Source organism: Athene noctua, chromosome 22 (genome assembly GCF_965140245.1).
Source record: "Athene noctua chromosome 22, bAthNoc1.hap1.1, whole genome shotgun sequence".
Classification (NCBI taxonomy): Eukaryota; Metazoa; Chordata; class Aves; order Strigiformes; family Strigidae; genus Athene; species Athene noctua.
Window position 1 is genome coordinate 6,407,426 of NC_134058.1, and position 14,106 is coordinate 6,421,531.

At 38.0% G+C, this 14,106-nt stretch overlaps 3 protein-coding genes across 4 annotated transcripts in view; 1 reads left to right on the forward strand and 2 right to left on the reverse strand.

Annotated features, from left to right (window-relative positions):
- Nucleotides 1-14,106, reverse strand: part of DHRS3 (dehydrogenase/reductase 3) — an 80,734-nt gene that overhangs the window by 39,435 nt on the left and 27,193 nt on the right. Inside the window, exons 2-3 of the mRNA XM_074924866.1 lie at nt 5,254-5,435; nt 3,182-3,250 (exon numbers count right to left, since the gene is read on the reverse strand). The gene's annotated coding sequence lies outside the window, so the exon portion shown is untranslated. The remainder of the gene's footprint in view (nt 1-3,181; nt 3,251-5,253; nt 5,436-14,106) is intronic.
- Nucleotides 265-9,417, forward strand: LOC141969400 (arylacetamide deacetylase-like 4). The gene is made up of 4 exons (XM_074925131.1): nt 265-922; nt 5,211-5,427; nt 6,909-6,972; nt 8,646-9,417. The coding sequence occupies exons 1-4, from the start codon at nt 752-754 to the stop codon at nt 9,415-9,417; spliced, it is 1,224 nt and encodes a 407-aa protein (XP_074781232.1). The 5' UTR covers nt 265-751.
- Nucleotides 5,385-14,106, reverse strand: part of LRRC38 (leucine rich repeat containing 38) — an 87,368-nt gene continuing 78,646 nt past the window's right edge. The window contains exon 4 of one of the 2 annotated variants that reach the window (XR_012635014.1): nt 5,385-5,435. The gene's annotated coding sequence lies outside the window, so the exon portion shown is untranslated. Of the gene's footprint in view, nt 5,436-12,300; nt 12,414-14,106 lie in introns of those variants that run through there. The other variant, XR_012635016.1, reaches the window with a different exon arrangement.

Sequence of the window (14,106 nt, forward strand, 5' to 3'; positions counted from 1 at the left end):
AAGACATCAAAATCCTTTCTTTAGAATGAATCAGACTAGAGGGTTAAGGCCAAAGTTCTCCAAGTCAAGGGAAAGTTCTCTCTGATATCACTGGACCCTTGGCAAGCCCAGAGACCCTGGCTGCACAGTCGGGTAGGGAGCTTCCAAATCACTGACAGCTTGGTATGATCTCTAAAAGCAAAATTCCTTTAGACTTTCTTCAGAATGTCTGTTCTAACTGTTCTGGCCAGCTGTCTGCTTCAGCAACACAGCAGGGAAAAAGAAGATCAGCATTAAGCAAAAAACCTTAGAATCACACTTCAGACCTATTCCAAGAGCAGAACCATTACAGTTCCTGGCCATGGAGACTGGAGTTCAGCATTGCTAGTCTTCCACAGGTTCATACTTAGAAGTCAACTAACTAGTACACCTGCAAAAAATCACACATAGCTTTTCAGGCCCCAAAAGCAGAATACAATTAAAACAGATTAAAAAAAAAAAAAAAAAGATTAATTTGCAATTTTGGAATATAGAAAATAATGACACTTCCTGGATGTGAGTCTTCTATGTATTAACTTTGACCATGCCAAATAAAGTTGTAATAGCCGGATGTTTGTAAGCTTCTAGCATCTGGCAGCCTTATCCGTAGGAGGAGGGTGGAGGAATTTTGGTATGCAAATTATTTCTCTGTGGAGTCAGTCTGGAGGATATATATATATATTGACAGATCATATCAACCAGTTCTCTAATAAATTATTCCCACCAAAGAAAAATGGAAACCTTTTATGCTCTGGCTCTAATCGCAGGCATTCTTGTTGCTTTTGTATTACTGGTTTTAACTGCAACTTATCATGACTCCTTCAAGGCAGAGATTCCTCCTGATGTTGACCAGCCAGCAAAGCTCCGCTTATATCATTACTTATATACTCTGATGGAAATTCTGGTGAGTTTATTGTGCTCTGTGATATTGTGATTTTCAGGAAAGGAAAAACTTGAGCAGAACTATGAAGATATGCATCTAAATATTGCAGCTATGTGTAATAGGAACCACACAGTAATGCAGATTTAAAGATAAAGGCCAAAGTTTGATTTGGTATTCTATTACTGTATATAAAAGCAGCCAGTATGAGATGAATTCTTTTAAATACTGACATATGCATTCTTTTGCCACAACTGTAATTTGATTGTCTTCTGTAATGAAATGATTGGTCCTGTGGATGTCAGGACGGCTGTGGATATCATTTACATGAATAATAATAACCAAACCATCTGTATCTCAATGCTCTTTGATATATTTAAGGTAATTTCCTACATTTGGAACTATCTGCAGTAATTTTCTTGCCTGTGATTCTGTTCTTATTTCCACAGTGACTGAACTTCTCTGTCTTAGTTAAATACCATAGAATCATGTAGGTTGGAAGGCGCTGCCAGAGGTCAGCTCATCTAACCTCCTGGCCAAAGCTGGTTCAGCTAGACCTGTTATCACTTATTATTTAAGTACTTGTAAGCCAGACTCACTGTGCTGTGTGCTTTGCCATCAGAGAAAGAAACAGCTTTTGCCCAAAAAGCTTTCAAAGAAGGCAACAGGAGTACATAAGAGCAGCCTAAGCCCTGTCATGTCTGGCACATAACGCGTCAAAAGAAAGCCTGCAGGAAAATCACAGAGTGGTTTCATTAAGTACAGAGTGGTATGGAGATCATCTCAAGTAAAGGCATTCTCTAATCCTCTAGTTATACATAATGAACACAGTAAATAAGGCCCACATACTGAAAGGTGACTGAGGGCACTATAATCCATTAAAGATTTATATGGGTTGCTTGAATTTACATAGCAGCATTCACCAAATCCAGTAATTGTCCCTGGTTCTCCAATGGCTTAGGCCCCACATACCTTTCTGCACTGTCTGGCATGAAAGAAGAATCTGCTATCCTTACATATCCCACACTGCTTTTCATGTTAACCTATGTATAAACCTAATATAATAATATGACCATAATATAATAATATGACTGTATGTTATTAAGTTCTCTATGTTTCTATACTTGGATGAAAAGATTCTTTCAGATGATTCTTTTTACCTGCTTTTACAGCTTCTAAGTGGCTGTTATGCAATAGTACATACTCTATCTTCATTGACAATATGCTCCCGAAATTTCAGCTTCCTTTTCTGGATAGTTTTAAAGATGCATTTCACTATCTACTAAGCACTGAATCCATTCAATACCCAGTTTTCCTTTGAAAACCTTTAGACATGTGTTGGTACTTTTGGTGAGTTTCTAGGTTTATGTTTATGCTCACAGAAGCAGTCCTCATAGAGAGGACTTCATAGGTTTCTTATAAACTGCCTGATGCTTTGTGCATTGCACATGTCAGTGAACATATCCTGCTCATTCTGATGAATGCTGCTCTTTTTGTGCCAGTGATGTATCTGTTTGTACTGTATGCGGCAGTAAAGACCTCTTTTTTTTCTGCAATACAGGACAGTCTTTTCCTCTTTCCTTCCACCTTACTTGCAATATGTCTTAGAAAACTTCATCAACAGTTAAATGTGTACCTTCTACAGCACTGGTGTCATACAGATGATGCTCCTGCTGCATCTATCCACATACTCTGTCATAAAGAAATCAATGACAGTCCCAAAGGGAAGAGAAGAGAGAAAGTCTCCTAGCTCACATCCTAGCTTTTGTTTTAATCTATTCATACAGATCTGCATTTAGACTAACTGTGCATATTGCACTGTGATATAAAGCTTTGATGATAATTATTTCAGCTGGCAAAGCATAATACTTCAAAGTGACTGACAGAAAGACTGTTTAATATAGTCTTAAAGTCCAGGAAGCTCCAATTGAGTGTCTTTTGCTAGTTGGTACGTGATTTCACAATTATTTTTTAAAGTAAAAATCTGGTCCCCATATGATCTTCCACATAAAAAGCCAGTTTGTGCCAGAATTTAGGTGTTCCAGCAAATAGTTTTTCAAAGACCTTATTTCACAGGAAAATGTATGCTCACATGCTGATCTGGTCCTCTTTTTCTTACACATATACACATTTTAGAACATGGTTTACATAATATGTTTCACCTACTAACACTGACCACATCTGTCTAGGAATAGTCACACCTTTTATTTTTTGAGTGTATTGTTATTGGTTCTGAAGTATTTTGTAAGTGTTGATCAAGAAGTTTTTCAACAGAATACATACCAAATTCCCCATCCTCCCTCATGACAGTGTGTTCCCTGAATGTGAAGATGCCTCTTTGACCAGGAGCTCCTGAGATAAGGAAAGGAAAGAGGATATTTAGATAGAATGCTCTGATCATATATATTACTATCTGTCATCTGAATGCTCTGTAAAAACTCAAATATTAAAAGTACAGATGAGATTAAATAAACACAGTATGGCAGTTCTGCTAACTTTAACCATTCCAAAATCATAACTCTGACGAAAAGACTGACTTAAGAGTCATGAGAGTTTTTGAAAACTGATGTTTGGGGAAGGTTATATTGACCCTGTGGTTTCTGCCATGATTGCTTTGGCTCTTATATTCATTTTCCCCTTCACCAGGGTACCTAAAAATGTGCATTTTCAAATGTAAGGGAAGAAATGTAGCTATCCGTTTGTCTCTAGGAACTGAGACTTAAAACACCCTGAGCATGGCTGGCAGTTGTGCCAGTTATTAAAAACTCCACATCATCTCTGGGCTGGGTTCCCATCTTTGTTTCTAAATGATCTTCACTGTCTTCCACAGCTCACGGTTGCTTCTTTTATTACTCCTTGCCCAACTGTTTACTGCAGTCTGGTCTAGATTATTAGGAAGAAAGAATCTGTGTTGTTTGAGAAAGGCCTTGGTGAGGATTTGGGTGTTGAAACATGCTTGAAGGATGTGAAATTTGGCTTCATATGTACATGATAGCTGGGATCATGCACCTAAGAAAATTCTGCCTCTTTGTCTTTCTCTGGCATTCTTTCACAGCAAAATTAATATTTAAGGCCAATATTTGAATTGTCTCAGAGACAGACAGAGCAGATCTAAATTAAAGGCCAGATACACAAGGCTGGAAAGAACAATTTACAAAGGCATGGCTAGCCATTAGTTTATAAGGCTTTGATACAGCAGTGTACATGGAGATTTCTGTTGCTCATAAGAGAACAATACAATTTGCAAATTGCTTGTGATGATTATCATTCTGATTCCAGAAGAATGAATTATAATAGTTCATAAGGGCAATTAAGTCACCATTTAATGGGAAGGGAAATGTTGTCCCTAGAAGACAATGCATCCGTTCCAACATGTATTCAAAATAAAGGAGGATTCCAGTGTGATCTTCAGGCTATCTTAATCAGCAGCAGTTGACTGGCCTTGGATAAGAAAATGTTTTGACACATTTAACAAACCTCCCCTGTCTTCAGAATATTTGTTTTCTCTGGTTGGATGTAAGAAACTGACTGCAGAGCCATTTCATGAATACCTGTGAGATCTTGATAAAAGCAACAGTTTCACTGATGGAGAAGGAGATAAGATTCAGAAGCATTTTCATCAGTCCTTCATTTAGGCTAGCAGCCCTTTGTAGGCACTAATGATTTTCTTAGAGCTTGTTCTCACTGACCCAGTGGCATAGAGATGAGCCAAGACCAGTAAGTTACCAAATCTTGCACACAAACTGGGATGAGTCTTTTCCTCCCAGTATACTAAACGCTGTCATGCTAGGGACTTTTTCATCTCACCTAACCTTAAATACTTTAGCTGAGGCATCTGAAGTACACAACCTCCCTTTATAATCAATGGAGATGAAAAGACATCTCCAGGGCATGACTTCACACATCTGAAATTGGAACCATCCTCAAGAAATGCCTTTCTCTTCACTGATTAGAAAAGGAGCCTCAGGCCTCATGACTCCTAACTTCCATACCTATGTAAATGTCTGATGTTACTTGTGGCAAATCCAGATCACAAAAATTAGAAGGTATTTACATAACACATTTCATGGAACAAGTATTACAACATTCTTCCAGAAACAATGGTCCCTCAGATCATGAAGATGTATATTTTCACTTTCATAACTGAAATCACAAAGCCACTGAAGTCGTTTGTGGTAATCCTATAAAGTGGCAAATAACCAATACAATGATCCCAAATATAATATAGAAAAAGGTAGCTTGTGGTCTTTATAGAGTGGGAAGACTTGAATTCCCTATACTATTTCTCATTTTTCTTGTTATATCTATCTAGGCAAAGAACTTAGAAAGTCTGGGTATCTTTGAGGAGCACATACTTATAAGGTTGGTTGTTGATGGACTGCCAGCATGCAGGGATTCAGAGCTCTTCATAAAGGATCTGCATTTTGATGAGGTGCCAGTCAGGATTTACCTCCCAAGAGTACCATCTGCAAGCAAACGGAGAGGAGTCGTCTTCTTCCATGGAGGATGCGGGATGTTTGGAAGCATCAGTAAGGAACTGAAAGAGATTATTTAGGATTGTTAACTATATATCTTTAAAAACTCGCCTGAACCTAAGAAGTGACGGAAGATTAGTTTGAGAGGTAGAAAGCACTTAATGGTTTTTTTTACTTTTTAAACTCTCTAATCTGCCCTTATTTAGTATCTCAATTATTTTTTAGAGGATATGGCACTTTTATGGCATATATATTCCTTACAGTAAGGGGGGCCGCTAAAGAAATAATTTTTTTTTTTTGTCTGAAAACCTGACAGAAGTTATTAAAACCTGCATTCCTTCCTTTGATCTCTAACTGCAGCATGATTATTGGGACTTCTATAAACAGTGCTCATGGCAATTCAAGTGGCCTATAGCAGCCATTTTAAAACATGTGTCCATAATGCATGTGTCCATAATGCATGTACTTTAGTTATGTTGTCTTTTTTTTTTTTTCCAATTTATTAGGGAAAGCAGATAATTACAAACATGCAATTAAAAAAGTTCTAAAAGATATTGTTTCTACAGGCAGTAGACATGCACACATATCAAATGGTGTTAGAATTCTGTAATTGAAAGAACACATTGAGCAAATCTTCTAAATGCAACAAATTCAGAATTAAGGTTGAAGGGAAACTCAATATATCTTTAAATACGTTAAAAGAGGCATATTTCTGCCCACAACCTTACCGTGGAATGATTATATAATTACACAATTTACTATGACACAGTTTGGATGCCTTAGATTTCTGCCTCAATTAGCCACACAGAAATATAGTGATTTCACAGGGGGCATATCAGCTGCACCCTTAATTCTTCAGAAAATAGTCAAATCTCTGCTTCAAATACAAAATTTATTTAGACTCAGCTATACTACTACACTTAGCATTTCCACAGCAAAATGATATGACATGCCTAAGTCAGTCTTAGACTCACGGTGACTTAAAATAATCTTTTACAAAGATCTCAAGCTATCTTCCTTACAACCTCTCTAAGCAATTGTGTGTAATAGTCATAGAAAAGTTGGGGTTGGAAGAGACCTTAAAGATCATCTAGTTCCAACCATCTTGCCACAGGCAGGGACACCTTCCACTAGATCAGGTTCCTCAAAGCCCCATCCAACCTGACTTTCAACACTTTTAATGATGGGGCATCCTGTCCTGGGCAACCTCACAGTGAAAAATGTCTTCCTTATATCCAATCTAATTCTACCCTCTTTCAGTTTAAAATCATTGCCCCTTATCTAATGGTAATAATCAGAATAAGAATAGTTCCTTTTTTTTTCCTTACATATCAACAATCTCTCTAGATGTATGAACTTTACAGTGTGTCCTGATGATCAAAGGTCGAGATTATTTTTATCCTAGAGAAAACTTGGGTAGCTCACTAACTAGGCAAGGGGCCCACTCTCATGGCAATATGTCATAAAAAAATAAGGAACAATACTGCTTCAAGTATTATAAGATATTAGTTACATTAACAACACTTGTTCTTCAGGAAGTCACGAAAGAATATGCCGGTACATAGCCAGAACATCTGATTCAGTGGTTGTGTCTGTCGGGTAAGTGAGCTCCACCCAGTGCTACACCCAGAATTAGGTAGTTCCGCTGCTTTCTCCCCTTACATCCCCCCCACCCCTCGAACAACGCCCATTCTGTCCTTACATCTCCTTGGATATAAGGAAAGAAACTGAGCTCTTGTGTAGTCTACCCCTAGGTTGCTGATATGTGTGAGCAAGCATGTGCCATGAAACGACAATGAGAAATACCCAATACAAGCTTATTAATTTACTAAAGGAATATGTATGCCAACTATTTTCAGGAAAACAAAGGGATTCGTTCACTTTGCATCATTATCGCCACAAAAATCATTACCTTTGTTTGGGAATAAGGAATTATAAGATGGCTTCCCCATTTCAGGTTTTAATATTAGACTTACTTAAAATTCTGCATGCTGAAGCAAACCAGAACAGCTTCCCCATCAAAATACAGCGACCATTGATCACGGAGGTTTATTCCAGCATAATTTAAGAGCATGAGGGCTTGAGCAGGGCAGTCCCATCACCCACATGATACAAAGCCACACATTTACACAATTCCTGATCCGAGTGCACCTGCCTGGGATTAAAGTTCACGCCAGCCAGGAAGTTGCAGTCCTCTCACTTGGACTGACCTTGCATATATGTATGAGTCAATCCTGCTTACCCACAAGACCCAACCAAGTTCTGGCTCCTCAGCTTTTTACACTGGGAACACTAATTAATGTATTATTATATACTATTAGAGTGTTGTATATTATTATTACACTTTAATATAAAAATAATATTTTAATAATATATATTATAAAACACAATACAGTAAATGTACTGTGGTGACAAAATAGTTTCCTGTAGACAATTCTTTCATTTATTTTATTAATTGGAACAAGTGAATTACAGAGGAGTGATGTTAAAATACCAATCTCTTTGTTTATTTCTTCACTAACAACTTACTTTCATATGATGAAAAGCAAGGCAGGCATAACAGTCAGATACCCAGTCAAGTTTGTGGAGTAATTTGATTCCAATGACATAGAAGACTGCTTTGAGACTACATTTTTAACAGCCATGGTTCTTTATTCTCTGTATTCAGAATGGTCTTAAGGCTTTCTGGAGAAGATTAATAAGGAAAAAATAAATACTACAAAGGTAACAGTGCAGGCATTCTTGTTTAACCGGTCACTATTTGCTGAGGCACACTGCTTCTGCTTTTCAGTTTTTTCACCATTCTGTGAAATTAATTAAATGGATTCATAAAGTAAACATCCTAATAACCAGGGAACAGAAGTATATCAATATGTTATTTCAGAGTCACTTTGTACGCATCGTGACTTACCCAGACAAGATAGGAAATATGCAATTCATTCTCAAAACCAATTCCTCCCAACTTAATAAAATCCTTTACTAATTAATTTTTTTATGGGAGACTTTGTTGGAAATTAAAGTTTCTTCATACCATCAGCTATTTTCCATAAACAAAACATCTTTAAAAGGAAGCAGTGGTCCACGCAGTTTTAAAAAAATATATTATCTTTAGGCTTGTTATTTACTCTTTAAAATCATCCCTCAAACTCCCTAAGTAATAATACTGGGTTTGGTGAGTTTTTGCAAATGCATGGGATGCATTTAATCTGACACATTCAAGCAATTTACAGATAGCTGTATTTGTAATAACGGCTGTCTTTTGGACTTTTCAGGTATCATTTATCTCCTGAGCATAAGTATCCAGCCCAAACTTTGGACTGTCTCACTGCTACTGTACACTTTTTGAAGACTGCGGAAAACTACGGGGTGGATCCTGATCGGATTATTGTTTGTGGGGATAGTGTAGGGGGCACTTATACTGCTAGTGTTTGCCAAGAACTGATAAACAGAAGAGATATCCCAAAGATACGTGCCCAGGTACTGATCTACCCATTTCTCCAATCACTTAACTTTAATCTGCCATCTCACCAGAAAAATGCTTTCACTGCCTTCTTGTCCCAGGAACGTACAGTCCTCTTTATTCTGAAGTACTTGAATAAGGATTGCTCTATGAAGGGAGCTATTTTGGCAGGCTCTCATGTTCCTGAGAGTATTAATTTGAAATACAAGAAATGGATAAATCCAGATCTTATCCCAGAGATATTTAAACTGGACTATAAGCCACCATTACCCGCTTCATTTTCACCCCAAGTCCATGAAGCAACAAAAGAACTGTTTCAGACAAGATTTTCCCCACTGATAGCAGAAGATGCTGTTTTTTGCCACCTACCTGATACTTGTATAATTACCTGTGAGCACGATGTGCTCAGAGATGACGGACTTTTGTACAAGAAACGGTTAGAGGACAACAATGTAAAAGTGACCTGGCACCACATGGAAGAAGGCTTCCACTGTGCACTGGGATTTTTTGGTTATGGTATTTTCTCTTTTCCGTCATCAAGTAAAATGGTGAACCACATTGTAAACTTTATAAAAGCCTATTAAAATTTTTTCTAGAATATAGAGAACTGGTATGCAGATAGAATGTGTTTCAATTAACTATTTATTAGCTATTTATACATTAGCATTTAGGCAAGAAATAATAAGATTAGACTTGTCTGCTGAATTCTGATTCTCAGTTTCTCTTACTTGGGAATATGATGGAATTTTTGTCTTCTTTTATTATTATTATTAATTATATTTATTATTTACTATAACATTATTTTATTTCTCATATTTATTAATTATACCATTAATTGGTATGCTTGTTTTGCTGTTCTCATGTGTAAGCATTTTTGTTCTTATGTCAAAGAATAAAAACTTACCATAGCAAAACATTTTGAAGCATGCAATATATAAGTAACCAGCAATGTGCATAGGCATATCCACATAATACACACAAAATCAGCATAACAGCACAGTTAAAATGTCCCCTCAGTGCCTACGGAGATTGAAGATATTTCCAGTACTTCTGAGATGAGTAGTAATCATCATCATCAGACTTTACTTGGTTGTAAAATCTGAAGGAGGGAATTGGCTGTACTTACAAATCTGTTTTTAAAGGGAAATGGCTGCCACAGAGGAGAGGTACAGAAATGTGAGCTGTATGAGGTGGCTACCTGTAAGTATCTGAGACCAGCAACACAGATGCAGTGAAGGAGAACTGCACAAACATAACTGAATGTCCTCTAAATTATATTCCATAAAGTTCCTTTCTGAGAAGCACTGGGCTGTATTCAGGGAAGACAGAGTGTTTTTTGCCTTTTTGTCATCAAATAATCAACTTGTTTAGGCAGAATTTAGGAAGAAAGTATGTCAACAGCATGGAAGCCACCAAAATAATTTCTGCAAATATCCAAAACACAAAGGAAATAAAAATTATTTCAGCTCATCTTTACTTTATTAGGACAGATCCACCTTTGCTAAACACAGATGGCAAGGTAATTGCCGTTGCATGTCAGAATAGTTGGCCACACAATGCCTAGGAATTGTAAAACGTTTCATCATCGTTATGCAACTACCTTGTACTTGTAATACCTATGCACACACAAGTGTGGAAAGAGGTTAGTACTTATCTTCATTCTCTGCCAGCCAAACTGTGAGTAGGAAGAAAATGGTGGGTTAAATTCTTCACTTGTCACCACTTTAATTAAACACGGCGACAAGTTAGCAGTTACAAATCTCTGGAGCAACAAGTTGGTACTCGTGAATCCTTGTGCTCCAGTCCCTCTCAGCAAAATGAAATTATGTTTCTTCATGCTCTGCTGACACAACAGATATTTTGTTTCATGTTTCCTATTGCAGGTATTAGCAATTTACTCTTTAAGCAAAGACAGTCTTCCAGGAGTAAACTTGATAAAGTTCCAAATGTTCCACTGTTGGAGGATTATAGGATTTGCCTCGGTTATGCAACCTGATGTGAAATTGGGGACTCATTTTGGTTTCTGATCTCAAGGTGAAGGTTGGCTTACTGGTTTACATGCTGGCAGCTGAAGCTAGGCCAGCAGGTTGGTATCTGCTGTAAAAGCTATGCAAAAAACTGTACATTTGAGCAATTAATCCCTGTCTGTTCTGCCATGGCTGTGCTGTTAATCTGTACATGAGCAAACTGGCTTAAAGTTAGTTTGCGTATGACTTCATGAACTTCAGTCAAACCTGTGAGAGTCATCAGGCTTACCTTTATTTAAGATAATTTTTATTCATGTATCACTCTTCTTTGCATCTTATATACCAGGCTTGTTCTTTTGATGATTCTTTGCAGGTACAGAGATGATTTGAAGTGCCAGAACTGAGGATGTCCTTACAATTCCACCTTGTGTGTTTCAAGTTATGAGGTGATCCCATATGATCTCATACGATTTTACACACATGCACACATCACTCAGTGCAGCATGTATTATACTTGTCAGTTCAGCAATCCAATACTTGTTTTCTTTTCATCTCATTTATGAGCCAATGTCAAACTCTACACTGATCTACTTCTGAGATTCTTCCATGGTCCTTTATCTTTAGGTCTTACTTTATGACAAATATAAACAAATTTATCTTTATAATATGTCAGCAGAATTTTAGGATGCCTTGAACACATACATTTTAACCTGTATTGAGGGTTATAACCATGGTAGTGCAGATGGATGAGTAGAGAACAGCAAGTGCTGAAAAAAATTATTCCTTTTTTAGCAGTGACTCCCATTATTTTCTGAAATTTAGAAAGTCACAAGATCTAATTGTCTCCATGGATGTTCCTGTCCTCTAATTTAATTAATTACAGATCTGCCATGTGTCTTGCATTGCTAAGATAGAATGTTTGTTCATTTCAAGACATTTTATGGTTTCTAAAGTGTGGAATTTGTTTTCAACTACTTAAAACACAATGACAAACTTGCAGTGCACCTACAGAACTATGGACACTGATGCCTTTCCACAAAGCATTATGCATACAGAGAAATACACATAGGTACAAGTGTGCACACACAAGTGACCGCACAAAATAAGCCATTAACAGATCTTGTCAGAGCTTTGCACACACGCTTACAGCTCATGGCAGCAGAGTAGCTGGGGAGGACCTGGCTGGGCTAGGTGGGTTTTCCAGTTCAGACTCGAAGCACCAGATGGCTCTCACGCTCCGCAGAACTCCAAAGCAGTTTCTTGGGTCAAGCAGCATCTTCTCTCCGGAACGTTTCCCAGTATGCCAGTACAGGCACCCACTCGGTGCATCTGAGTCTAAGCAGGTGAGTACCTAGTTCCCACCGAATCAGCGCCATGATTCAGAGACAGGCAGAGACCTCCTGGGACCACCTGAAGACTGCCTTGCATCTGTCTCTGCCTCCCCTAGCATGTGCAGCTACACAACAGAGAAAAAGCTCAAGGATGCCAGCCCAGTATTGACAAGAGTTCAGGCACTGACATTTAGCTGTTCGTTGGAAGTTAATAATAAAAGGAGAGCCTGGGGTAGCAGAAAATGAGATTTTGGCCTCAGGGACCAGTTCCTCTGGTCTATCCTACAGAAGCAAGAGGTTACATTTAAAAAATCAGAAGCTGGGGAAAGCATACATTTGAAAGATTATTTAGGGAATGTTTCTCCATTCTGGGACTCAAGCAAGCTTGTAAACTGCTCAGTTTATGCTTATAAAACAGTAAGTATTACTCTGTGTATCTGCAATGCCCAAAGGAAAAAAACAGTTTATTACTTCAGGGACCAACTAGTTTGTTTCTTCTACAGCTGATACCAGATTCCAGCACATCCAGTGTTTGTGTGGAGCCTCTGGGGTTGGTGGGGGTGCTGTGATGTCTGCACCTCGTTAACATGTCCAAAAGAGTCCAAGACCTACCAGCTCTTGGTAAACTGGCTCCCACAAGGACTGGCACCAAAAAGATTTAGAAAATAGATGAACAACAGGTGGTGAGAACCTTAGTACAAAGGATCTTTCACAAGTGTCAGAAGACTTCTCAGATCCCCAAAGGGGCCAAATCTGATAAGCATACTTAGACCACACTTAACTCATTGGGACAGCAGAGTTTACCGAAAGCTGGTTACTTTCACTATTAAAAGCTAAAGGGAGCTGCAGCCATGTGTTGTGTTACAGGATTTCCTAGTGATCCTGTCTGAGTATAAGAAAGGTGAACCCTATACACACCTCGGTCCTGAAGAGCTTGAATTCACCACTTCCATTTGCCAAGAGAGTGTCCCAATCACCAGGCAACGCGCCTTTCACCAACATCCCTTATCTAGCTGGGCGATTGTATCAAGGGCCACAAGGAAGAACAAACAAAAAGGAACCTGATTTTATACTTTGCATGTAAACAACCTTCTGGCAAGGGAGGGAGAGAGAACAGGGACATTGAGAAATTAAAGTCTGCAAGGGGTTGTTGGATATAATGAAGAAACGATTTGGGCAGAGGGAGCAGAACACAGAAACAGCTTCTTAGAGAGCATAGCACCAGACTCAAAAATTCTAAACAATTAACAAACAATTCCTAAAATCAAGGCTTAAGTCTTTGTTCCTATGCAGGTCATGGATTGTCCACTCTAAAGCTCTGGGGTTCTGTGTGTTCAAGTTCCATTTTAATATGCATCTCAAGGTCAGCTTATCCCTTGCATTCTTTTTTTTTTTTAAAGGAAAAATTTTAGACACTCATTTTACCCATACTGCTATTTTTCAGAGTGATAATCTGTTGCCTTCATGATTTGAGCAGACTGTAAAAAGACACTGTTCCCAAAGGTGACATTATATGAGCAGAAAAAGCTATGCTTTACAAATTCTTTGTTTCAGGTTAAATCTTATCACTAATGAAATTATGTTAGTTCCAGAGGAAGGCACAGATCCTAAAGCTCACCACAGGGTACAGAGAAATGAACAGGCTGCTGATGTCTATAGTCATTGCTACTAGCACTGAAACCATGAATCCAAGTCTACTTTTCATCAGCTGGAATGATATTTCTACCTGGAATGACAACAGGTTCCATTAGACTCAAAGATGCATTAACTAGCAGCGTACAAAATCAGTCATCAAAGGTGATGAAATGTATTTGCGTCACTGAAACATTGATTTCACTAAAACTCTGAAGTAGTAAGGTGCATGTGAATGATAAATTGAGAAACTGACCAGCTCTGAAGATGATTACTAAGAAAACCTGCTCTATGGGAACTTGCAGAAACTCAGAAATAATACAGACTTGAACGTATTCAAGAA

What these genes read in the sequence shown, in the direction of transcription:
- LOC141969400 (XM_074925131.1), top strand. Translation starts at nt 752, where the DNA reads ATGGAAACCTTTTATGCTCTGGCTCTAATCGCAGGCATTCTTGTTGCT. An exon ending in ATACTCTGATGGAAATTCTG is followed by an intron (nt 923 to 5,210) that starts GTGAGTTTATTG and finishes ATATCTATCTAG; the next exon opens with GCAAAGAACTTAGAAAGTCT. An exon ending in CGGGATGTTTGGAAGCATCA is followed by an intron (nt 5,428 to 6,908) that starts GTAAGGAACTGA and finishes CTTGTTCTTCAG; the next exon opens with GAAGTCACGAAAGAATATGC.